The sequence below is a fragment of the Lagopus leucura genome, unplaced genomic scaffold (assembly GCF_019238085.1).
Source record: "Lagopus leucura isolate 7727_CA_CO unplaced genomic scaffold, USGS_WTPT01 Super-Scaffold_810, whole genome shotgun sequence".
Lineage (NCBI taxonomy): Eukaryota > Metazoa > Chordata > Aves > Galliformes > Phasianidae > Lagopus > Lagopus leucura.
The window spans coordinates 311,290-336,592 of record NW_024962261.1 but is presented as its reverse complement, the minus strand read 5'-3'; the positions used below and the strand labels follow the sequence as shown (position 1 = coordinate 336,592).

Sequence of the window (25,303 nt, the reverse complement as noted above, 5' to 3'; positions counted from 1 at the left end):
ATAGCTGCATCTCTGCTATTAACAGAAATTCCTGTGCTTTTAACAGAAAGATTTATTTCTCCACACTTCTGCACTCACATTGCTTGTTTGTTTTGCATTTCAAGTACAGTAACAAACACAGTAAAATCTTAGCTAACTCAAATCAGAGCTTCTATGTGCTGAAAAGGCATTAACAGCATTCTGCTCATCTTCCTTCATGGTCCTGTGACAGTGATGCCCCCGTTGCAGTGGACCCCTCAGCAGCCTTCTCTTTTGGCTTACTTGGTGCCTACTCTCAGCTTTCCGTTTCCTCAAATCATGGTCTTCCCATTCTGATAGTTCCTGTTTCATTAACAATCATTCTTCTTCCTCTCCAGGTGTGGACAAACTTTGGCAGCCACCAATGCAATGGTATCTTGAGACCCAGAGAAGATGCAGTGGAAGTGAAGGAGGGAAGGCACTGGGTGCCCTGAGGTAGGAGTGCCCTCCTGCAGCAGCTATGTTACACTATGCCTGGCAGCTCTACGGGAGGTGGTGCCGCTGGTCCAGTCCTTTCATCCACTTTCTCACTCTGACTGTAGTGACATTTGGTGTGCTGGCTCCTTTGATTTGCCACCGACTCCTCTACTCTTATTTTTATTTGCGGCGCTGGCACCTGAATCCCATGAGCCAGGAGTTCTTGAGTCAGAACCGGCAGGAGGGTCAGGCTGCCCTCCATTATTTTGAGAAGCTGCAGATACCAAATATCTCCAAGGCCTCCAACAGTGAAACCTTTCGGCCCTTGCTGCTGGTCACCATTATCACTGTGCAGAGGCGGGATGATTTCCACTATGTCTTGCAGGTGGCATCCCGTTTCCACCGCCTCCTCCAGCAATGTGGGACAAATTGCCAGAGCCACCGTGTCCTCGTCTGTAACGTGGAGCCTGACCCCAGTCATCATCAGGATGTCAAGCTGCTGAGCAGCTTCTTTCCTATGGTCAGTCGTGACAAAACTGGGGAGGACCCTGACCCTAGAGTGAACCACTTTGAGAAGGAGAAGCAGGACTATGTCTTCTGCCTTGAGCAGTCGCTCTTGGCATATAACCCAGAATATGTCCTGGTAGTGGAAGATGATGCTGTGCCAGAGGAAGAGATATTCTCTGTCTTGCAGCACCTCTTCTTAGCCCGATTCTCCAAACCATACCTCAGAGATGCACTCTACTTCAAACTTTACCATCCTGAGAGGCTTCAGCAGTATGTCAATCCTGAGCCCATGCGAATCCTCGAGTGGCTGGGTTTGGGAATGTTTCTGGGGCCTGTGCTGAACTGTGTGTACTCCTGGGCAGCTGGGCGCCCGAGCCTGAATTGGCCCATCATCTTGTTCTTTGCTGCCTATAGCATGGCACTGTCAGAGCTGGTGGGACGGCACTACCTGCTGGAGCTGCGCCGGCTGGCCCCTGTGCTGTATAACGTTGTGCCGGTCACAGAGTGCTGCACACCTGCCATGCTGTTCTCTGCTTCTTCTGCCCATCGTGTCTTAGGTTACTTGAAGGGGTTGCATTGTCGCCAGGGTTTTGCTAAGGACATTGCCCTCTACTCACTGCTGCGCACGAAGGGGGAGAATGCCTACGTGGTGGAACCCAACCTGGTCCGGCATGTGGGGATGTATTCCAGCCTTCGGCTAAACGACAACCCGAAACTGCTGTGATGTCTTCATGCCCTTCTAGACACAAAGCCCTGAAAACCTTGTCACTGAGCTGACAGCGCAATCTCAAATGCTGAACACCCTGCCACTCGCACCAAGTATCTCCTGCCTCCAAGTGGACAGAGAACAACACTTGAAAAACAAGTTTCTCAAGAAATGAAGCTTATGTACACGCAGACCCTAATCCGTATTTTGAACTAATCACTGTTCAGCATGTATGGCTTGGATCGGATGATCTCAATGGTCTTGCCAACCTTAATGATTCAATCATGCTATATGAGTGGGAAGTGGAGGCTTTCAGATTAGGATGTGGGTCAAGTACTCTCTTTCACCATGATCAACGAAAAGATCTCACACCATTACAAACAGCTGTACTGCCTACTCTCCTTTGCATTCATTACAGAATTCCCAGCCTAGGGAAGAAGCAATGCTGGACAAAGTGAATGTGTCTAATTTAAGCTAGTGAGGAGAAAGGGCTCTTATTTGCCCATCCTCACTAAGATCTGATGTCTGACTTTTTCAAAGTTGTGGTTCTAAGCACATCTTTCAAAAGCAGCATAGATGTAATAAGAACTTTCCCTGGAAAATCATGTAGGTTCTGCAAATTTTGCTAATAATTTAATTATTTCTTACTATCTCTCCTTACAGATCCTGTCTGTACCTATACCCTTTCCTGTCCTTTTCCTCAGAGCAGAGGTCATTGGAAACTTGTCTCTGCTGCTTTGTTAAAGGTCAGGTCAGAAGATAGGAATAGGAAAGCAGAATAACAGCCACTGGTGCTCACAGCCACATCACAAATACACAATTTCATAGATGCATTTCCAGAAATTATAAACAATACATAATTACTACCATGTTGGTTGGTATCACAACTACTTGTAGAGGATCTAGGTTGTTAAGAGCTTTTATCAGTTGCTGATTGGACTTGGACATTCAACAGGAATTTACCTTGACTTCCAACCAGCACAGAAGCAAAGGGAAGATTACATCAGGTGCTGCCACAGTGTGGGGTTCCAAAATTTCATTTGGAACTGTAACTTACAGCTCTGTCGAAGTGGTCCACTCACTGCTCCTGGCAGCAGGCAAAGAGGCCATAAGAAACTAAGCTAGCTGTCATATAAAGAAGCAACACATCAAAGTGCCACTCCTCTGCTGACCCATTAACTTAACCTATTCTGTTTGTCAAGCATTTGGGATAGGTACTTTGTACCTTAGCTGTGAGCACAGTTAAATATAAAACCATGGGGATAACAAAGATACCATATAATATCAAGACTGTCACCAAAACGTAACTGAAGAAAAGCCCTCTTGGACTTCTGTGGGCTTTGAATCAAGTTCACGTTTAGGTGGAGTTTGCTTGAGCAATACTTGAAACCAGCTTCCTAACTTCAGAATTAACCAATTAATTAACCAATAGCATTTTCATTGAGTTTTATTTGGGGATGGTTGTTTATTCTTTTATTCTTGCCAAAGAAAGAACTCTACTTTGAATTTTTCTTTTCTCAGTCTCTACCAGGTGATTTAAGCCGTCAGCTTTTAACAAGTTTGGCTGTAGGTGGAAAAGGCATAAAAATCTTGAGAGGTGAATCATTTGCAGACCTCCAGCTGTGTTGTGTCCATAGTGGGTACTGAACACAAGGTACACGTGCTCAACATAGGTTAGCCAATTAGAAATGGCTTCACAGCTTGGGTCAGTGCAGGCTCAGACAGATGAACTTTGCTTGCTTAGTAGATCAGCTAGGACACTTTGATATCTTCTTTGGAAATCAGATGTGAATAAAGCTTGCTTGTGGATTCCATATCATTCCAAAGGCCAAACACCTCTTCTGCCAGAGGACACAGAAAAGATTGCACAGGCAGAACTCTTACGTTCATTCTTAGCTGCCGAAAACCCCAAAGATATCAAAATGGTCACACAGAACCACAAGTGGCAGGTGGGCAAGCCTATTCTTGGGCTTTATGATAACAAGGTAAGATGGCAGGATGTGAGTGTCACTTTCTATTTATTCCACTAAGTGCCTGCACCTGCAAGTACAACTTGTTTGCTTATGTTTCTTCATCTTTGAATGTTTCACTGTGTTATGCTTTCTCTTCACTCTTTTTTTTTCAGCTTTGTACTGTACAAATCCAGAACAACATCCTGTTATTTTCATGAGGGTTCACTCATGCTTGCAGTGAAAATCTCACTGTAAGCTATAATTTGGATATTAGGAAAAAATTTTTCTCCAAAAGAGTGATCAGGTGCTGGAACAGGCAGCCAAAAGTGTTGGTCGAGTCACTGTCCCGGAGGTGTTCAAGAAATATTTACATGTTGTACTGTGGTTTAGTGGGAAATATTGGTGACAGGTTGATAAATCTTGGAGGTCTTTTCCAACCTTCATGATTCTATGCCTGTATAATTCTATAATAAGTGGGATAGAGAAAGAAAAAATGAAAGAAGGAAAAGGAATTAAGAAACTTTAGATAAGAATGCAACCAACTATATGGAGTCAATAAATGTTTTGATGTGGGAAATTATGTATCAGTTTGTCTCCAAGTTATTTTCCTTTTATTTTGCCCTGTATTACTCAGTTGTTCTAGTAGTCAGTAATTAGACTAAGCTTTATATCTGAAAGCTGAGAACATGAACTTCAGGCATCCCTCTAAAACTAGAAAGCCACTTACAGTGCAACAGCCAAGGGAGTTTGGCTAGGAGAAAACAGCAAACAGCATTTGGAGGGGCAACAACTTCAACCTGCGAGTGAACGAGCTCCAGATAAGCCACTTAAGTGCCCTATTCACCTTTACAATGGAGGTGGTTCTTTCACTGAGCCAGCTGGGAGCCATTCCCGAGTTATTCAGGTACTTAGTGCCCATCATGATGTTGTGACATCACAGACAAGCATATATTCTGTGCTTCGGAACTCTGAAAATGACTTTTTTTTTTTTTTTTTTTTTTTTTTTGTGCTACATGTTGTAAAAGAAATGACAATTTGGAGAACCATACTTCTTCATCTTTGGAAGGGAAAAAAAAAAAAAAAAAAAAAAAGGTTACAGTTTACAGTTAATTCCAAATTCCTGCAGGATTTTATTCCACAGTTTGGGCTACAAGTACATTTTCAAACATCGAAGTCTTTTATTTCTCTTCCACATAAGGAAAGTGCAGCTGAGTTGTCATATCTTAGGCTATGTAAGATCAAACATCTCCTTGAACACAGCCTTGAGGTTGTTCTGACTCACATTCAAAACATCAGACCAAACATTTTTGAAATAATATGGATTTTGTTGGATGTTGGTTCATCCTCAGTAGTTCAGGACTGTTTTTCAGTGCAGCAATTATTGCTTGCACTGGAGGATTCCTCCTTCATGGGACAGGCAGCAGGACTCAAAATTCAGGGAAAATTACTCAATTAAACAAAAAACTACCTCTGTTTCCAAAGCATATCCAACATAAGTAGAAAAGCATGATTCCTGCAAAAAACAAAGTACAAATTGATAGGACTCTATTAGAAGCCCAAGAGGTTTTTCTAACCAAAACAGGTATCACTATCTTAGTGAGAAAATACTGCATTTGAAGGGAGAAGGCTAAAGACTTTCTCAGTCGTGATGAGCTGCAAATGGCCAGACTGGTTATTTCAACAGCAATTTGTCTGGACACAGGGTGCTTCTGTTTAAAATATAGGACTTTACTTTTTTTTTTTTTTTTTTCCTGAAGATATTTACAAGCAAGTTTTCTTAAAAATAAATAAATAAATAAACTGCATTTGTATCAAAACTGTTGCCTCTTTTGTCTTTGTGTCACTATTAGTTAGCTAGTTTTCCTGACTGGCAGATCCATCTCCTTCATTACTAAACTTGACTGAAGATACTTCTCTGATCACTTTTTTCATCTGCATGAATTGCCACTGAATCCTCGGGTAGTACAGATTTAGAAAGGGACTCTTAAGGTCTCCACACCAGCTTTATAGATGTTATATCCAAATTCACCAGGTGTTAGGGTCGATCATATGGTTCCGAATAATCCTCAGTATACCTGCCAATAATGCGTATAGCATTACGTGTCTGTTGAATGTGCTTCTCCATGTGTGTCAGTTGCTAGAATACCTTAATTTCCCCACACTACCTTCTGCCATGACAGGTCATGCTTCGAGAGAATTCTCCTGACTGGCCAGTTGATCTGTGCACCTACAGGCAAAAAGACAGCAAAACCAGTCCATTTCCAAGACTTCATCCTGTGTGGCAAGCTATAAATGCCACATTCCCAGCTGCGTAACTACTTCCGATATTAAGTATTGATGAAAAAAATAATGTTGTATTGTCTTGCACTGTTGGTGACTCTCTGGCCAAATATGAATTCTTCAGTGTCTATTTGCTTTTATAGTTTCTGCCATAATGTGCAGTGTTCTCCCTGCACTATGGAAAACACAATTACAATGGTATTTTCAACAAATGAGACCTCTTCAGACATCTGCTGTAGTTTGTATTTTGCAAACTTAATGCTAACATTAGCATGTAGCACCTAAATGTGCTTTTTTGCAACTGCACTGCTTAGATAAAGTGGTAATTAACAGATAAGTGTTCCAGTCTAGCAGCAAGTTATTTACTTAACTTTCTTTTTAAAAGCAAAACGTCAGCAGAAAGGCACAGAAACCAGTGCCATTACTGCATTTATCTTCCTGTCCTATACAACACCAGCAGAAGGCCCGTAACAGTTATTTTGCACAGCCCAGAAATGTCACCACTGGCAGTCTGATTTGAAGTTGTATCCCTATTTGCTGTCCCCAGAATAGAAATGGCTGTGAACATTTGGGCTTTGATAACAGCCTAGATATGCACTTGCCTATATTTCACTCTGAGCCATGATGTTTGTTGCAGCCCAGCTTTAAGCCAAAAGACAGAAGAGCAAACAGGTCCCCCTGGCCTGAATGAAGTCCTGCACCAGCCCTGCCCATCACCCTCCACATACAACGTGCCTGCAAACACAGATGAGTACTGTGGAACTTGAAATACAGGTGATTTCTTTCAGTGGGGTTAAAGGACAGGTTCTCTGCAGTGGGGGCTAGGAGCGTAGGTGAATGAGGAAAACAAATCACTTAATAAACAATACCTCTGATTAGATAGGGATGAACAAGCTGGACTTTGAGACAGTTAGGTAAGACTGTAGAGTACAGAAAACAGGAAACATCCAGCACGAGGCAGAGAGGTGAAGAGGAGGCTGACTCCACTCAGCTCATCTGTTCTGATTAGACTTTAACCTCATCACGCAGGCAGCACTCTCCCGGGGCACTCAGAGGCAGGTGTTTTTCATGTGGATGCATATTCAACTCAGATATTCTTCTGAGTTTCAGCAATTCTTTCCACCTCATTTCAAACCTTTTCATAGCTCTGACCATGTACACAAGTTTTGATAAAATTCAGACTACGTCATTTCCAAAAGTGCAGAGGGAAGCTTTAAGTTAGTTTTGTTGTTGATCCTTTGCTTGATGGCCAGTTATGTAATCTCTGAAACTTCTTTATCCAGTTCTTGCTTTTCCTGAGTATTTTTCAGGTGCACTACAATTTGTCTCTTGTCTGTCTTCATGTTTACTCATTTTCATTTTAAAGGCATACTAATATCAGGCGAAAATCAATATCAGAATGATACTGCTGGACACACAGAAAAACACAGTCAGCAACCAGAAGAATTGTAAGCAATTCTAACCTTTTTTATGTGATGTCTTTAAGCCAGGCTTTCCATGCATTTTGAAGTACTTCATCCAGCAACAGTCTTCACTCAGAACATCAGTGCAGAAGTGACAGAGCCTCTGCAAGCAAGGATATTACAAGCATATTGCCAGGACAGCTATTAGATTGACTTCTGCTGCACAAATCCACTGCCTGCAAATGATACATTTGGCACTGTCAAAAGCAAAACCACATAATAAAACATAGATAATAGCTTCAGCCTCCTATAAAGAAAGATTCTGGTGGTCTTTAAAAAATAATTTAATATGCAGAATACTTATGTCAACTTCTATATGGTAACTTTAGGTTGAAGAATCAACATTGGCAGAACATTCAAGCCATTCAAATACAAAATTCACTTCTGCTATGCCACATTGGTGAGAAAGAAATATCACAGGATATCCCAAGTTGGAAGGAACCTATCAGGATCACTGAATTCAACTCCAGAGTCCACACAGGACCACACAGGACCTCCTGTGCTGTGATGTATACTTTGAAGTAACTGCCCACAGCCACAAATTCAATCTCTTTTGAAGCAGTTGTAGCCCTCTACCAGGGTGTTGACACAGATATATATCTATAGCCCCATAGCTGCATTATGTTACTCTGAAAAAGGCTTAAACTAACAAACACACAAAAACAAAATTCCAAAACAAGTTAGGTGATTGGAAAGCTGAGAGAGATTACAATACTATAAGTTCAAACACCAGCCAGGTGAAACAGGTTTATAGTTTGGCTGATGCACTAATTTTGCTGTAGAAAAGTTTGTGTGGATAATGCTATCTTTTATGAGACAGGGTAGTTTCTGTGCTTAATGAAAGTACACTGCATTCCCCTCACTGTGCCAGTTTACTCTTACCTTCTGTGGAGATACAATACCACTATAACTTCAGAGGTGTAAGTATCCCTAAACTATGTTTACAGAGCTCTGTTCCAGTAAGTCTATTTTAATGTTACTTCACTACTCATTTCTGTGGATTGCAGTCTGCAGCATGGCTCTGCATGTTAATAGCACTGAACCCTACAGTGACATTATCTGGAGTGACTGATCATTCCACATGAAATGGCTGCAATTCCTATATTAAGTGAGGAACTCAGCCATGAGGTTTTCACATTTCTTTTGCTCAGAATCTCTGCTAGGACTTGTAATACTAGTGCTATCTGTGCTGAATTTTGGCTTAGAAGAAATGGAAACCACACACTAGCCACTTCCCATATGGAAAAACTATACGTGTAATTCTAAAAGAACAAAGAGCAGAAAGGGGCTACAGGGGATTACCTAAAGTGCTTTTAAAATATCAGACAATTTTTATCAGGAAGACTTCTCCAGACTTTCTGTTATAGTTACACAGTCTATATCACAGACAGCACATGGAAAGAAACGCTTCCTTGTATTTTCCTGTCTACAACAGCTTCTAAACAAACTGGGAATAATAAGAACCAGTCTTGGGTTTTCACTGCTGTCTTGAAGAAGACTATCAATATAACATCTTCTTGGTCTCAAGAGAGTTTTAGATTTTTTTTTTCAATAAAAGCACTTTTAATCCATAAAAGATGCTCAATGTTTGTGCTTCAGAAATCAATATGTATTGGAGTTCCCTTTCTAGCTAGGGTGGGAAAAATAGCACATAGAGCAGGGAAAGCTTTCTTATCAGTATCATGTGCTAGAGCATTCTTCACCAAAACAAAGAATGAATCAGGGAGGAGAAAATTAAACAAAACAGCACAAGCATGAGGCCCTCAGTTAGACCACACTCTCAGCTTTCTCAGAAACTTCTCTGCTGACTGTTGTGAAAGCAGACCCTGGCAGCACATTTGCTGTTTAAACATCCCACAGGCACGGATATTGGAATGCAGCTCTAGGACAGAGGCTCAGGGAATGAGAGCCCTAATGAAGATAGTGCTGCTCAGTGGGAGTGGAAATCAGTCATCTCACTGTGTCCATGTGAAGGCTAAAGGTGTCACCATGTGAGCCAAACAAATGGAGAAACTACGTCATTCTTCAGGCAAATACTGGGGCTTTGGAGTAAAGACATACTAATGTCCAAGGTCACAGAATATACTGTTGCTGACAGTATGATGTTTGCCAAACAGCCCCACACTGTACTTTTCCCATGGATATGGACCTGCAATATGAAGAAAACAAAATCAGGCCTATGTCTGGATTTGGTGAACAGCCATGGTGTGATTTGATACAAAATGGAAAGCTGATACACCATATATGGTGTTGTGTTTTTCACAGAAAAATCTTGCTAAGCAACTGAAAAGTCTGCATGTCTTGGTAATGTAGGCAGAAGATATTTCAGTGGGCTTTTCATGGAGACTTGCACTTATACCTCTCCCAGTAGGCATATTACTTCTGGCAACCATTATTCTTATAGTGTGGAAGAAAATCAGTATTTGTGGTTTCTCTAATTCTGGTATCATAACATCACGTTTTATCACTCCACATATAAATCAGGAAGTGAAAGCATGTTTCCCTGCTAAATTTTCAGTTGAAGTATGGGGCTTAGGAAACCTCAGGAGTAACAGTAATTCACGCCAGTGAAGGGTCTGCCCCAAAGCTCTGCATTTTCGTTTCTAATCTTCCTGTCAGCACAGCGTAGTTTTCTGAATATAAGCTTTCTGAAGATCTAAACCTACATTGAAAGTTATACCCCAGATCCCAGCAAAAACTTTCTATGCTTTCTCTTGTAATTATTCACAGGCATGTTTTAGAAGAAAGAGGAATTATTTGAAATAATTGGAAAAGTCTCAGTTTCACAGCATCGTAACTTGCATTATATATACGGGGGAGGGAAAGTGGGTGGAAAAGCAGGGACAGCAAGTAGGTCCAATGATTGCAGGTGGTTGCTGTCTAGCAGCCAATCAGCTATCCTGGGCAAGGACATCTGCCCAACCAGCCCAGAGAGGAGGGAGAATAAAGAAGTGGAGGAAAAAAAAAACAAGAAAAAAAAGAACAACAACAACAAAAAAACCTGCCAAGAACGTTATAAAAGTTAGCGACTGGAAGGACTGGGTCTCTTTGCCTGCAGCCACCACACCAGAAGCTTGAAGCAGAGGCAGTGTCCAACGGCAAGTAAGTAGCTATTTGTTTCTAAACTGTAGAGCTGGTTACTGCATCAGCAGCTGTGAGTCAGTGTGTTTATCTGAGCAAGGCTTTTGGGGGGGCGGTCAGGTTTTGTTTTCTTTTTATTTTTACTTTCCAGAAAAAAAACTTGCAAGAAGTGAGCACTCAGCTACGTTGCGGTGATCCTTGTGACCCACTGGCTGTCTAACTTAGTTTAGATATTTAATTCTCTTTGAGTGATTCTTTGGTATAGAGGACTAGAGGAAGAATATATTGGCATTGCTTTCTACTGCTTCATCTGCTTGTGTAGTACATGGATTTTTGTTTTGTAAGGAGAAGAAAGAATGGCTGGAGAATGCAGCTGGTCCTGACAAATGCCTGTGCTGACAGAAGTGTAATTTTCTGTGCTCACTGTCAGCAGTGCTGAGAGGATTCTTTGGTAGAGGAATGTATGGTACTGTGCAATGCAGAAAACCAGTCAAAAGAGAACACAGACTTGGGAATACTGTTTTTATGCCTCTGCAACAGGCTGTAACTCTTCTAGTGAGTAGCCAGCCTCAGGAGATTACTTGTCAACAAACTCTGATCCTTACTGAGTCTATCACCCTCCCTATGTGCCCAGCACCCAAAACTACTTAGTCTATCTGAAACTTTGTCCCTGCTTCCCCCACCTCTCCTGCTGCCATCACAAAACTTGATTTCTCAGCTAATTCTGAAGCAGATTTTTATCTCCTCTGAGTAGAGCCCAGCCCTGAGGGAGAACTTTCACCTAAGGATCACGGAGGCTTACTTTCAAGATAAAAGTATTTGCTGCCACCTCACCCATCTTGAGTGCTCCAAGATTGTTTACATGGATTGCTGAGGCCAGGTTCCTGAGAATTAGCTTTCTTTCACTCTTGTTTGAGAGATGACATTGAGGTACATTCACTCAGAGTTTTGAGTACAGCTCTGCAGATAACAGAGGAACCAGGGCAGGTCTCACATATTCCCATCCAGATGAGACAGGGTGCTGTAGTAAGGTCCTCAGACAAGGCATGTTCTCACCCTCAAAAAAAAAAAAAAGACAAAACCTACTCAAAGACACGTCAAGATGGTTAAGTCTCTTTTTTCAGAGCTTATATCAAGGGAAAACATGCTGCTTTTTCTACGTGACATCAGTCTAAATATTTCTTCTTGTCCTGTGCCCTTGTCTCATTTCTCAGCACCTATAAATGAAATATTTTATTATATTAAAACCTGCATTCCTACCACAAACATGAAGAGAGCAACATCGTGTTCTTCCCTTACAGATCCTTCATTGTACATACAGGAGACACAGCTTCTACTGTAGCTTCCATAACAAAGTACTCCCACAGAGTCACAGAGTAGTTCTGGCTGGAAGGACACAGGGAGGTCTGCATGTAGCCTATTGTCCTGGTTGGATCAGGCTGCTCATGGCTTTTCAGGCAGGTCTTGACAGCTTCTAAAGATGAAGACAGCCAACTTGCTCCATTGCTCAGCTGTCCCAGTAGTGAAGAACATTCTTTATATCCATTATGAATCTCCCTTAGTTTCAGTTTATGCTTGCTGTCTCACTCTCCTGCCACACAGCTGTGAGGAGCCTGGCTCTGTCTGCAGATCGCCTCAAAAGGTACCAAGGGCTGCTGAAAGGTGCCCACAAAGCTACCTCTGCTCAAGGCAGAGCTAGCCCCAGCCATCTGGCCTTCTCACATGGACATGGATGCCATTCTTGGTGGCATCCACTGAACTCACTCTGGTTTGCTGACATCTTTTCTGTACTGCAGCTGCATGAAAGTGCATGCAGTACCCTGACATGGTGTAACCCATTCTGAGCAGAGGGGAATAATGATTGTCCTCCTGTGGCACTCCAGGCCACAGCTCTGCTTGCACAGGGCACTGCTGTGCCTTGTGGCTGGCCCCTCCTCAGCTCACTGCCTGGCAGGCAGTCTGCCAGGTGCTGTTCCTCAGCCTCAATGACCCCAACAGAACCACTGCCAGGAGGCACTGGCTATTTGTCCTGGCTCAACTCCACACTGTTCCTGTTGGTCTCCTCCCACTCCCTGTTCAGGCTGGACTGTGTGGTCACCCTGCAACAGAGCACATCAGTCAGTCTTACCAGATGAGTGTTTTCAGTGGTCCAGATAAGAATGTGCTCTGTCAGGAAGGCCTACCTAACCATTCAAACCTACCAGTTTGACAAGTGGCCAAGTAATCAGTGGCCAGTAGATTTACCAACTATAAAGAGAATATTAAGTGCATGACACATTATGGACCTGACCCTCCAACGCATACAGTGTGAAAGAGGAGTAAATCCAGTCAAGTTAAAGCCATGCCCAAATGTGGCAGGCTAAATTCTTGAAGACATTTTGCTATCAACAGTATGTTTTTATCTATATCTGCAGCTTTTGCGTCTTCAAATCTTGTCATGTGCACTCTTCTGAAACAGAATCTCTTATGTGCACAGTAAATGATATGCACATGTGCTCTGTATTGCAAACTGTTAAGAATGGTTGCTGACTTTACAAGTAAGTGAACAGCCAAAGCCACTCACACTGGACACAAAGCATATTTTGACTTTGATCCAGCACATTTGGAAACAATTTTACAAAAATAGGCAATGGAGACACCAAGAGGAAAAAAAACATACAGATGCTCACCTGATCTTTAGCCATCTGCCAACCAGGATCCAGGTGAGATTTTCTGAGAGGTTAGAAGATGATGGTCACTTCAGGTAGCTGGAAATTAAAGAAATTGAAAACATATTAACGATTCAAAGATGACCTGAAATGGAATTTCTTTTCTCCTTCTGCTGTTTGGCTTGCCTCTGCCCTTTCTTTCTCTCTATTAATACTAACAGAATGCAGTGTTTGTACTGATATCCATAAATACATTTTCACTGCAAGCCCTCCATTATGGTGACGGAGGAAAACTTGAGACTTCAGCAATGTGATATTTGCTTTTACAACTATGCAGTCCTTTTTCTCCCCACCTCTATTTCCTGCTGGTCAGCTCTGGAGGCTGAACAAAGACCTTTCTTTGTTTATGGAGCTGCTCCACAATGCTCCAGGTAGCCGTAAGACTGTTGTTATGCATTCAGCACAGTTTTAGGATTTCGTTTGTTCTTCCATCTTTTAAAAACAATGATATGTGGGCAGTTGACACAAAGAGAATGGTTGCTGTTATGTACGCACACATATCAGTGTGAAACAACTTACCATACTAGCTGACAGACTAAAGTGGGTGAAAAAAAATGTTCTTGAGAAACTTTAGTGGGGGGACAATTCTAGATGCTGTTACTGAGAATAAAATTCCTTCATGGAGGAATGAAATGGGCTGTCCAGCCATGGCAGCCTGCGTGCAATCCTTCTTCACCAGAGATTCACAGAAAAATAAAATCCTAAATGCAGGGTCTTTTAACATTTTTGACCTTGGAGCTACTTCTCACCTTACAATTGCTCTTTTGCTTTCACTTCTTCACCATTTCAGTGAGACACACTGTGCATTTTATTACTCACGGTAGCTCAGCAGAGCAGCTGTGAACCACTCACCATGGCCTCTACATATCACTTTGCAGAGACTTTTGAAAAGCCTCCACCTATCCTTTTCCACTCTGTAAGATTCCTGTGTGAGAACTGGAATTAATCTGATGTCCTACTGTTCATTTTTGCCTTGTGGAACTACACTTTATTGTTTCAGTCTTTCAGAGTACACATTTGGGCTAGTACTAACCACTGAAACCTCATACTCCTGCATTTCAGCAATTTGCTTTGCTGGCTGTTCTTGGGTGATAAATGCCTTTTTCCTATCTTTATGCAAGCACAGGGAACAGGCAAGATATGAGACATAAGTCTTGTTGCTTAATGTATTACTAGAGAGAATCCATAATAGTGTTACTAGAGTGATGGTTTTGTATCTCAACTAGCTGGACAAAAGATTACCTGGATACATCTGCTCATGCTGTAGCACACTACAAGCTGTAAATCTGAAATCCTTTTACTGGCTTGGTAATTCATTAATTCAACTTTGGAGTACCTGCAATTTGCAAGCTTTTTTCACAGAGGCTGTGAACAAATAGAGTTGTTCCTCACCAGTCTGCATAGCAAGTCACTGTTTTTAATCAAGTGCTTCTTTGGTGTTGTTTTTAATGATTTATCTCATGGATGTACCATGTGCTGGTGGACTGGTTGTCCTGCATCTATAGAAGATGATGACAGAGGAAAAGAGAGTCTCCAGCTCAGACTCACAAGCACACGTGTATAGAGAATTATCTTGGGCTACTCAGATGCTAAACTATAATTTAATCCTGTTTAATGAGAGATTTACTAAGATCAAATATGGTGTCAGAACAAGACAGATCCTGAAATTCAGGAGCTGGTTGGTTATGTGCATCTGGTAAGCATCTACCAGAAGTGAGAAAACAAAAATGGGTGGTGAATCCTACTAACCTCCCACTTCTCATGAAGAGTAAGCAATGCTCTACAGTCCTTAGATATGGGGAGGAGAGAATTAGAGAACAAAGCAGGAGAGAAGAACTGAAAAGGCAGTCAGACAAAGCAAACTGTGTGAAAGCTGTTGGTTTTCTTATTAGAACGAACAGGCTGCAAGTGCTTTGCAAAGAATTTTGCAGTGTCCGCAATGTGCCTGCTTGTAAATTCAACACATTTGTTTTGGGGGGGGGGAGGGGATGGAGCATAACCTTCCTTTAGTCTCCAAGCAAATCTGTATAAAATACACAGTCATTCACACCTTCTGATTGACTAAGATATGTTTAGATGTGGCTCCTGCTCTTCCCTGTTCTGATTTTGCCAGAGATACAAGAACAACTCACTAGATTTCTGGACATATGTCTTCAACAGCATGGGCTGGACAAGCACAAAGCTTCCAATAGGCATACTCAAGGCTAGTGTCTAAGGTGGACTGTTTGTTCAGTCTGTCCTCATAACTGCCCTTTTTTTCCACAGATAAGTCACCATGACCCACCAGTTCCCAGCTCTATCTCCAGAGCAGAAGAAGGCTCTTTCAGACATTGCTCAGAGGATTGTGGCTTCAGGAAAAGGGATCTTAGCTGCAGATGAATCAGTCGGTGAGTTATGAAAAGCAATCAATTTGCAATACCCAAGACTTTTTATTTTCGTTCATCTTTGAATTCAGTGGAGTAAATAAAAAACATTTAAAAACTGTTAACTGATCAGGGACAGCTCAGCTACCCAGAGCTGCATCTGAAGCAGCAGAAGGTGACAAACTGTGTGTTGAGGAAAGCTCTACACTATAGCCCAAGTTCTTTCTATTTACTATATATGGTGGCTAGGAGGGTAGCAAAGCCTGATACATTTGCCTGCCCTTTGGCAACTTTATTAGGTACCATGGGAAATAGGCTGCAGAGGATCAACGTGGAAAACACAGAGGAGAATCGTCGTGCTTTTCGAGAAATCCTCTTCTCTTCTGATGCTTCCATCAGCAAGAGCATTGGAGGAGTGATCCTTTTCCATGAGACACTCTATCAGAAAGACAGCAGTGGAAAGCCATTTCCAGCTATCATCAAAGAAAAAGGGATGGTGGTGGGAATAAAGGTGAGTTGCATCCTTTCATGCTAAAAGAACTCTTAGGTCATCCACTACAGCCAAATCCATACTGCCATTTATATACAATTCAATTCTGTTCTTCCCCTTTGCTGCACCTCTTTCTACCACCCCTTCCCTCCCTTACACTAGTAGTGTGTTCAGCCCCGTATTTCAGTCACAGTCAATGTGCAAAGGTAGACCCACTCTGGGTCACTCCTGTCATTTTGTAACCCTTTCTATTTTTGCTGTCTCTTCAGCTGGATGCAGGCACTGCACCTCTGGCAGGAACAAATGGAGAAACCACCATCCAAGGTAAGGTGAGATCTCAGAAGCCCCAGTTGTGAGTGATAAAGTGAAAGCCATGGTGCGACTCAGGAGATGCAGCCATGGCTGGTGTCACTGCATGTTTCACAGCTGTATCTTATCCCCTCAGTGAAGCACTGTTCTTTCATCTGCAGGACTTGACAAACTGGCTGAGCGCTGTGCCCAGTACAAGAAAGATGGTGCTGACTTTGGCAAGTGGCGTGCAGTGTTGAAGATCAGTAGCACAACACCCTCTCAACTTGCCATCCAAGAGAATGCCAACACCTTGGCACGTTACGCCAGCATCTGCCAGCAGGTATCTACCCTCCAGAAAAATTTCTTGAGATTCTGTTGCCCCTTCCTTGCTGTTCCCTGTGATAACAGGTGAGAGATCTTGAAAGGCTGATCTCTGGGGGGGGTTTGGGAAAGATGAGGATGAAGGGCAGTAAAGCAAGAAAAAATACCACCAAACACAATACGGATGGCAAGTAGTTTTTTCTTCCACACTTACAAAGACTCCCATGTTTTTCTTCCTTAGAATGGCTTGGTGCCCATTGTGGAGCCAGAAGTCTTACCTGATGGTGACCATGATCTCCAACGCTGTCAGTATGTCACAGAAAAGGTAAAGAGATTCCTTATTCTCTGCTTGCCCTCACAAATCACTAGTTATTCTTACACAGAGTTTGTATTGCTCTCAAGCATTTTTAAAGAATAAGTTCCTTCAAAACTGCACCACATGAATTCACATCAAATAATAAGCAAAAAGCAAACTTGCAGTAGAATCCATGATTTTTGGATTTCCATTCAAACTCTCAATATAAACATTCTTGACCTCAGAAAGATACATAAAGTGCTTTACTCTTTGTTCAGTACCTCAGTTGCAGGGACAACCCTTGCCAAAACGAAAAGTGGTATTCTGGTACTGCAAAAGTTCTCCAGGGCTCTCTAGGACCGCACCTCCTGTAATAAATTCTAAGAGAAAGTGAGATGTGATTTGATCTTCTCACGCTTCCAAGGAATAAGTTGTCTTTCCACAGCAGGTTGAGGTAAAGATTTGAGGACAGGTTTGTATTCAATCCTCCTTTTCAATCATTAGGTTCTGGCTGCTGTCTACAAGGCCTTGAACGACCATCATGTCTACCTGGAGGGAACACTGCTGAAACCTAACATGGTGACAGCTGGGCATTCCTGCCCCAAGAAGTACACCCCTCAGGATGTGGCTGTAGCAACTGTCACTACTCTCCTCCGCACTGTTCCTGCTGCTGTTCCTGGTGATTCTTGAGTAGTTCTTATAGTAAAAAAAAAAAACAAAAACAAAAACACAACAACAACAAAAAACCTTTCAGTTTTACTAGACTTGCTCCTACATGTGATACGCTGACTTCTCTGTCATAGTCAGTAAGTGTGGCAGATGGAGCAACCTATTTCTAAGTCTTGAGGCCTCTGTCTTTCAGGAATCTGCTTCCTGTCTGGAGGTCAAAGTGAAGAGGAGGCTTCTCTCAACCTGAATGCCATGAATCAGTCCCCTCTGCCTAAGCCTTGGAAACTGACCTTCTCATATGGGAGAGCTCTGCAAGCCTCTGCCCTGGCAGCATGGCTTGGCAAATCAGAGAACAAGAAGGCTGCACAGGAAGCCTTCTGCAAGCGGGCTCAGGTATGAGGCCTTTCCCTTGATGCAGAGAAGTGCTGCTTAATTTGCACCAAAGTTGTTGTTTTGGTTGGTGTGACAGAAGCCTAATGCAAGAAGCAACAAAGGTTGTTACTAGAGGCAACAGGATAATTTTGTTTTGTAAAGTGGATTTACAACTACTTTGTGTTGGTCTGAAAAAATTGTTCCCCTTTCTGCATAACCACGTGACTCCCAGAGAGATATCCCTGGGAGCTGACTTGGCAGGGCCACAAAACTAATCTAGCTCATACGTAACATTGGTGAATTCAGAAGTTGACTGATTTTCCCCTATTTATGCCCTTTGTTCATTCCTACTATTGTTCTACATCTCTTTCTCACTCTGTGTTATTGGGTTTCCCTCCTTTTCTTTTTCAGATTAATAGTTTGGCTTGCAGAGGACAGTATGTCACATCTGGGAAGAGTGACGCAGCTGCCACACAGTCACTTTTCACTGCCAGCTACACCTATTGAAAGCACAGGAATCTGCATTTGTCCTGTCCTTCTCCACAAGGTGGAAGATGCTCAGAAATGAAAGAAAAACAAAGAAACCTAATTTCCCTTTCCCTGAACAAAACTGGAAATGGATTAGTTTACTCTCCTACCTTGGCTTCCACAATTTACAAAGGGGATATTCTTTTTTTTCACTTACACTTTCAAAAAACATAATTCTTTCCACACAAGAAACATCTAACACTGAATCACAAATCCACTCTCCTAGTTTAAACTTAATTCCCAGAGTAGTAGTAGTTCCCTAGTAACTCAGATAGATACCCCCATTACCTCACTTTGCAGTCAAATCCTGAATTACAGAATCTATGTGTATCTTTAGTTGTGTGAATAAAACAATAATTAAAATCCAATATATCTCACAAATCCTTATTTTTTATAAATCTTTCATTCTTTTTCATGCCTCTGTGGTTCTCAGCAGCACCATAAACATTAAGACAAAGTGTTGCTGTTGCTGAGCTTGGGAAATCCTGCAGAGGTCTAAATGAAATAAGCCAGTAATGATAAAACTGGAGATGTTAATCCTGCTAACTGAAGACAGACACTGAGAAAAGCTCAGAGTGTACATGAGAAGCTCTACACTAAGCTAAATAACACTGCCATTAAAAGTTTATCCTTCCTAGAGAGAATTATGCATTTTGTTTGGCTTGACAAGGCTGCCAGACACTGAGTTAGGGTAGCATAAGAAATGTGAGGACTATTTTCCTTGGTGCTATTATTGTAATATTTTCAGAGCAATCAGCCATAAGCGTGCAGGGAGGGATTTTGATCACAGAATCACAGAATGGCGAGGGGTGGAAGGGACCTCAAGGATCATGAACCTCCAACCCCACTGCCACAGGAAGGGCCACCAACCTCCACATTTAATACTAGACCAGGCTGCCCAGGGCCCCATCCAATCTGGCCTTGAACAGCTCACCTCTAGGGACAGGGCATCCACAACCTTTCTGGACAGCCTGTTCCTGCACCTCACCACTCTCTCGGTAAAGAACTTAAGCTGGCTTAATTTGAGTAATTTCTACCCACATAGCACAATTTGAATAATTATGTTGATGTTGAAGGCCCACCGTTTGACCTGTGATACGTTGTCATGTACTTGATAGCGATGCTAAGCTTTCTTAAAGTACAATTACACAGCTATTATGAAAAAAGTGCTAAATGTTGTGAAAAATAAAATGTAGTTCTATTTGCTGTAAAGGTAGAAACAGCAGAACTAAAGTAAGCAAAAGAATGTTTGCCAGGCAATATAAAACACTGATCACCTGATAAGACCCTGGGGCAGTCCACCAACCCGTGAAGACCATACAAGCCTGAAGGTGCTCATTCCCTCTTAGAAAGCTTATTCCTTCAGCTGGAAGTGGGGGTCAGAACTCCACCTTCAGGTTCACCTACCTGGTAATGGAGGTGAGGTCACCCAGGACCCAGCTTGCGCATCCACACCCTGGTGCTCTGCTTGTCCCAGCCATTGGCACCTACTGCTCTTGCAGCAAAGAAAGCAGGTGAATCATTTTCCTGTAACTTCACGGTGCCCTTCCTGTTAACAGCCACCCATTTTAGAGGCAGTGCATCACAGAGATCCAACCACTGAGTAATCACACACTCACAGAATTGAGGCATTGGAAGGGACATCTGGAGATCCTCCAATCCAACTCCTTGCTCAAGCAGGCTCCCTATGGAAGGCTGCATGGGAAAGCATCCTAACAGGTTTTGATTATCTCCATAAAGAGACACCACAACCTCTCCAGGCAGCCTGTTCCAGTGCTGTGAATTCGTGCGTGCATTCATCCCATCCTGACCATGGTAAACCAGTAATATACGAACTGAGTGACTTGTCAGAAGGCACTCAGGCGCCAGCAGCAGGGTCAGGCACAGCACCTCTCTTCTGGTTCAGGTGTGGTCCCCTACATCTCCATACACCTGAATTCCAACAAGCTCTGCTCACAGCGAGCAGCTCATTGCAGCACGATGCAAAGTTTGGAAAAGGCATCCCCTGAATCCAGCAAAAGACCCTCTCCCCCTTTCGAAAATGAGCGCCTTGGCTTTGCCAGGTAACTCCCGTTTGTGCGGGGGACAGCTGCCGTTCACACTGCGTGAGACGCAGCTGAAGTGACATCTTGCGCCCCGACGCTTGTTTCTGACTGACTCACTTACGGCCAGGACAGATCAACGTTCGCTGCACCGAGCGCTGTTTCTCGCTCTTACAGAACACAGGAAAACGGCTCTTGTCCCGGCGCCCTGCGCCGCAGCGCAGCCCGCAGGACAAACCACGGCGAGAGCACTGGAGCGGCACTACGGCTCCCGTCAAGCACGGCGGAAGGTGGTGCTGACGTCATTTCCGGTCAAGAGCAGCAACGTCATTTCCGGTCGGGGGTGAGGCTTCTTCGCAAGATGGCGGCCGCCGTAGGGCTGCTGGTGGTCGGACGGCGATTGAGAATGGGGCTGGGCCGCACGCCGCTTCGGGCGCTGTGGGGCGGCCACAGGTGAGAGCTCTGGGCTGCGTCTTGGGCTGGCGGTACGGTCCGCCGTTGCAGGCAGTTGGCTCTGCTGGGAGGCGTTTTTAAATGTCTGGGCACAGCTTTAGTGACTGAAAATACTTTTCTTTAATGCCAGCAGTAAGGAGGACAAAGAAGTAGGAGAGGACAACGTAATTCCTCAAGAAAAAAAGCAACCCAGCCTGATCTGTCCCCCGCCACGCAGCAGAAAGTATTTTCCTCCAGAGGACATACAGAGCATCCTCGAGGCTCGTGTCAAGGAGATTTGTGGGCCATCACTTGCTGGCAACTGGCAGCAGACGTCTCTGAAAGACAACAGGTTGAAATATCGGCTCCTGGCTCAGCTTGCAGAAGAACTTGGTCATGCTGTGCCCAACTCACAGCTCCACCTGATGTGCAGTGCACAAGATGTCCTGACTTTCTATAGCACTCCTGTGAAGGATATGTCTAAGTTTGATGAGCTGTGTGCTGCAGAACTGCCCCCAAACTTGAAGATTGCCTGGAAGCGGTGAGACTGGGAAGCATCACTGCACTTTGGTTGGATTCTTAAGGCCAAATTGTGGAGCTGGAGCAGAACCATTTCATTGTTATATCAACCTGATATGAATATCACCAATAAAAATGCATCCATTTGTTTTCAGATTTGTTTCTTTTTATTGTATACTGAAAAAGTGGAAGTTGTACTTAATGAAATAGTGTTGTGATGCTTAACAGCTGCAGGTCTAGTGGGGGTAATTAAAGTGATGCTGCTCATAAACATCTTGTCTTTCATTCCAAGCTGTGTAATGGGATTCAGTGAGTGTGTGTTGCTCTGTTTTGTGATGCTGTTTAGCTCAGTCACCAAGACTAAGCCAGCAAATTCTTGGAGAAGGTGTGGGGATGTATGCTGGCATCTTCGCTGTCCCCTCCTCTTGCCTTTCTGAGAATCAAAATTGTGTTAGAAATGCTTCTAAAACCCATCACAGACATCATCTTAAAATAGAACTCTACTTGTTCTACTAAAAATTAGTATATGAACATAGTGATTGCCAGGCAGAGCTCTGAAACCTATTTGCTCTGTAGCAGTGAACTCTCAGCAGCCATCAAGGTAGCTTCTGGCATTCTTCTGTGACCTAGTTTTTGTATTCTAAGTTTTGCTGGCCCTTGTAGCAGCTATTACTCAATGTTAATTTCTCTTTCACATACTAGAAGGAGCCAGGAGGAACAAGAAGAGTCCTGGGTACACCTGCGGTACTGGCCAGGGAGCAAGAGAGGCCACGGCCATCCAGCAGGATCACTTGGCCCTAGCATGCCGCTCAGCTACAGCTGCCAGTTGCATTACGTAGGCCAGGTTTGCATGAAATGTACTCCCAAGAACTGTACATCCACTTTAAGGTGATGCAATACTGATGAAAAGCACAGCATTGCAATGTATTTATTTTAGGCAATACGTCTTAACTAGAGACTGTGGAAGCCACTGTTAGGTCTCTGTACAGAAGCTGCCTAAACTTGCTGTAAATGGCACACTGAGAAAGTTGTACCTCTGAATAAAAAACCCAAAAAACCCCATGGACCACATCTGCAAAAAATGAGATACAGAATATAACTGGGTTTATTTTAGTATTCATTTCCCCTGCTAGCCCTTTGGAGCATGATGAGGTGCTGCTGACTGGGCATATCAGATGGAGTATTCTTTGCTGATGATCTTCCCTAATGCCATTATCTTCCTAAGACAGCAGAACCAGCCAAGTTTATTCAGCAGTTCTCCCCCAGTTTGAGGGAATTTGGATCAAAGTTGTAGTGAAGGCCTCAGAACACTTCTCGTGATTCCTCATGGTTCTGTATGGCCCAAGTCTGATCCTGACATTCCTAAGACTGACCCAGACAGCAGACATCAGAAGAGTCATGAGAAAATACCTACATGGAGAAATTACTGCATGACAAGACACAAACAGACATCCCATGTTTTCTTTGTGCAGCAATATACAGAAGAGACAGAAACCACACTACTTTTTTTTTTTTTTTTTTTTTTTTTTTTTTTTCATCTGTTTTGGAAAAAAATATACAAAAAAAAGCGAAGAACCAAAATGGAAATGTGAGGTAAACATTCCAGTAAAAGTACAGACAGAGGCTCCATTCTTTAAAGGAGACACACAGCAGTTATCACCATGCTACAAGGATGAGATGCAGGAAAAGCCTAGAAACAGTGAGACATCATGTAATGAAGCCTTTGCCCCAGCTCTCACCATGATATATGCATTCTTTTTGATCTCCCCCTGCCTCCCCAACCCCCAATTATCTCTTTATTCCTTAAAGAGTGTTGCCGAATTTTGAGATAGCTGTACAGATAGAAATTCTGCATGGCAGTATTTACAAAAATGCAGACTGCTACTACAGACTGTGTCAGTTTAGGTATTCAAATTTTTTATTTTATTTTTTTAAACTTACCAAAGCCCCTCAGTGAAAACAACATTGTCAGGGCACAACTGGCTCAATGCTGAGGCCAATCTGAATACTCAGTAATGCCACTTCACAGAAGATGTGGCATCACCTTTCCCTTGTATCAGTGTTACCTCATAAATCTAGGATGAAGTTATGACACACTTACAGCACAGCCTCCGCTCCACAGTGATGGCTGTATATCCCCATAGTCAGTTCCTGAAGCCAGGTTCCACTGGGAGCTTAGGCTGGGCCTAGGGGAGGATCTAGGGACATGATATAGTCAGCTCACATGCTATCAGCTACTACTATAAATTTTCATGTCCAGTCTGTCTATATTACAGACTGGATACGCCACTTTAGTTATTCTTCAATAACTAGCACAATCACTCACACCAGAACAACCAGGCTCTGATTCAGTCAGATACTTAAGCATACATCAGATCTGCCAAGTTTGGAAGCTGCACAGCTAGCTGAAGTCTGTGATGCTAAGGCTTGCTTAAGTAGCTCACTGAATCAAGGCTGGATGTTTACTACTTGTTAGTTTGGGTTAGATTTCTGATCACCATTATTTTCATCTGAGTTAAATATATGTAATTACTTCAGAACTTACCAAGATCAGAATCTGACCTGCTGGTTGAAGCACTTTGTTATGGTAAGAAAAGGTAAAAGTGAATTTTTTCTCAAGATATATTAATTCAAAAATGAAAAAAACCCGTGTACAAATATCACATAACAACACCAACAATTCCATAGATGTAATTCCTCAGTGCACACTTTAAACAAGAAAAGGTTTGGGTTTTTTTTTTTTTTCTTTTTTTTTTCTTTTTCTATTTTGATTTTAAATTCTGGCATAATAATATTAAAGCTGACAAAAAATCAGGGCAAGCTACATCACTTCCTCATACAAAAAAATGTACAAAACATTAGCTTCTAACTAGACATAACATAATACTGATCATCACAGTCTGACACTTAGTAACTGTGTGTCTTGAAGTATTGTACTGGAGGGTAATAAAAAATAGCTTCTGCTGCCAGTCTTCCATCTCAAGTCACTTCAGTCATAGAGGCAGAGTGATTCTGCAAAGATGAAAACACAGACACATGAGCACTGGTACATGTCACTTACATATGTTGTGTGGAATGAATGAGAAGGCCCTTCATCAAATGCAGAGATGTGACATTTGTCACCCAACCAGCGTAGTGCTTTAGAGGAAGAAATGGCTGCAAATGTGACTGCTGTCTGTTGCGAGCTTATGACAGGCAGCTTGAACTGAGCCCTGCTCCTGGGCTGTGAACACTCACTAGCTGTTCTGCAAAACAAGGTGCCACTTTTTCCTGGGAATTTTCAAACTGGACTGAATTCTGTCCAGAGGCACACGTCAGTGTGGGTTCATAGCACTCCTTACAGTCACGTAGCTAATGCCATCTCATGTGCCTATCCTCAGTCACTAAGAGTCTGTAAACAACATAATGTCATTTCACATGTTTGGCTTTGTGTGATGTGCGTGTGTAGATCCTACAGCTCAATGCTAGGCAACTTACAGAGCTTAAAACCATTAAAACCATTAAGAAACCTTACATGGAGGGTAAGTATGGCAAAACACAGGCAGGCACAAAAGTCCTCTTTGTGTCAAAACAGACAGTGCTGATTCTTGGAAGCCAGTGTCCAGGAGCTTGGTAGCAGCACTGGTTTGTCCTCAAATCACACTGCATCTGCAGGTTTTGTGTGCATGCAAGGAAAACACGAGTGGGGACAGATGCAGAAATCTCCAAGAGAAGGATATTCCCTATGTCAGAAGGAACACTAACGAGCAGCCATTCCAGGGATTAATTATAATAGCTTCTTAATGGCTTCAAAGTAGGATCATATTTTTCTTCTCTTTCTTTTTTTTAACCCCTGCCTATTAGGTGTAT

The 25,303-nt window shown here is 42.7% G+C and overlaps 3 protein-coding genes and 1 long non-coding RNA gene across 12 annotated transcripts in view; 2 read left to right on the top strand and 2 right to left on the bottom strand.

Annotated features, from left to right (window-relative positions):
- Nucleotides 1-49: 49 nt before the first annotated feature.
- On the bottom strand, nt 50-20,771 carry LOC122177037. Of its 7 annotated transcripts, XR_006177912.1 has the most exons (7): nt 20,081-20,616; nt 19,869-19,951; nt 13,094-13,171; nt 11,227-11,481; nt 7,344-7,519; nt 5,766-5,827; nt 50-5,675 (listed from the first exon to the last, which is right to left on the bottom strand). It is a non-coding gene; the product is annotated as an uncharacterized LOC122177037 (long non-coding RNA). The 7 variants fall into 7 exon arrangements; XR_006177909.1 differs by lacking the exon at nt 20,081-20,616 and adding an exon at nt 20,628-20,771 and having other exon boundaries at nt 50-5,827; XR_006177908.1 differs by having other exon boundaries at nt 50-5,827.
- Nucleotides 10,342-18,829, top strand: ALDOB (aldolase, fructose-bisphosphate B). Its single transcript, XM_042866089.1, has 9 exons — nt 10,342-10,445; nt 15,398-15,519; nt 15,795-16,006; nt 16,255-16,309; nt 16,456-16,616; nt 16,839-16,922; nt 17,397-17,571; nt 17,755-17,954; nt 18,345-18,829. The coding sequence occupies exons 2-9, from the start codon at nt 15,408-15,410 to the stop codon at nt 18,438-18,440; spliced, it is 1,095 nt and encodes a 364-aa protein (XP_042722023.1). The 5' UTR covers nt 10,342-10,445; nt 15,398-15,407; the 3' UTR covers nt 18,441-18,829.
- A 56-nt stretch (nt 20,772-20,827) lies between the features above and the next one.
- On the top strand, nt 20,828-21,608 carry MRPL50 (mitochondrial ribosomal protein L50). 2 transcript variants are annotated; one of them, XM_042866091.1, is made up of 2 exons: nt 20,828-20,956; nt 21,090-21,608. In XM_042866091.1, exons 1-2 carry the CDS (start codon nt 20,865-20,867, stop codon nt 21,478-21,480), a joined length of 483 nt encoding a protein of 160 aa, XP_042722025.1. In that variant the 5' UTR covers nt 20,828-20,864; the 3' UTR covers nt 21,481-21,608. The 2 variants fall into 2 exon arrangements, with proteins under 2 accessions (XP_042722025.1, XP_042722024.1); XM_042866090.1 differs by having other exon boundaries at nt 21,087-21,608.
- Nucleotides 21,609-22,991: 1,383 nt separating this feature from the next.
- Nucleotides 22,992-25,303, bottom strand: part of PLPPR1 (phospholipid phosphatase related 1) — a 133,702-nt gene continuing 131,390 nt past the window's right edge. For both annotated transcript variants that reach the window (XM_042866228.1, XM_042866230.1), the window contains exon 8: nt 22,992-24,466. In XM_042866228.1, coding sequence (XP_042722162.1) covers nt 24,434-24,466 — 33 coding nt within the window. In that variant the 3' untranslated portion in view covers nt 22,992-24,433. The remainder of the gene's footprint in view (nt 24,467-25,303) is intronic.

Excerpts from the sequence above, each read along its gene's own strand:
- MRPL50 (XM_042866090.1), top strand. The coding sequence starts at position 20,865 with ATGGCGGCCGCCGTAGGGCTGCTGGTGGTCGGACGGCGATTGAGAATG. Across the intron at positions 20,957-21,086 it reads GCGCTGTGGGGCGGCCACAG|CAGTAAGGAGGACAAAGAAG; the intron begins GTGAGAGCTCTG and ends CTTTAATGCCAG.
- ALDOB (XM_042866089.1), top strand. The coding sequence starts at position 15,408 with ATGACCCACCAGTTCCCAGCTCTATCTCCAGAGCAGAAGAAGGCTCTT. Across the intron at positions 16,310-16,455 it reads TGGAGAAACCACCATCCAAG|GACTTGACAAACTGGCTGAG; the intron begins GTAAGGTGAGAT and ends TTTCATCTGCAG. Across the intron at positions 16,617-16,838 it reads ACGCCAGCATCTGCCAGCAG|AATGGCTTGGTGCCCATTGT; the intron begins GTATCTACCCTC and ends TTTCTTCCTTAG.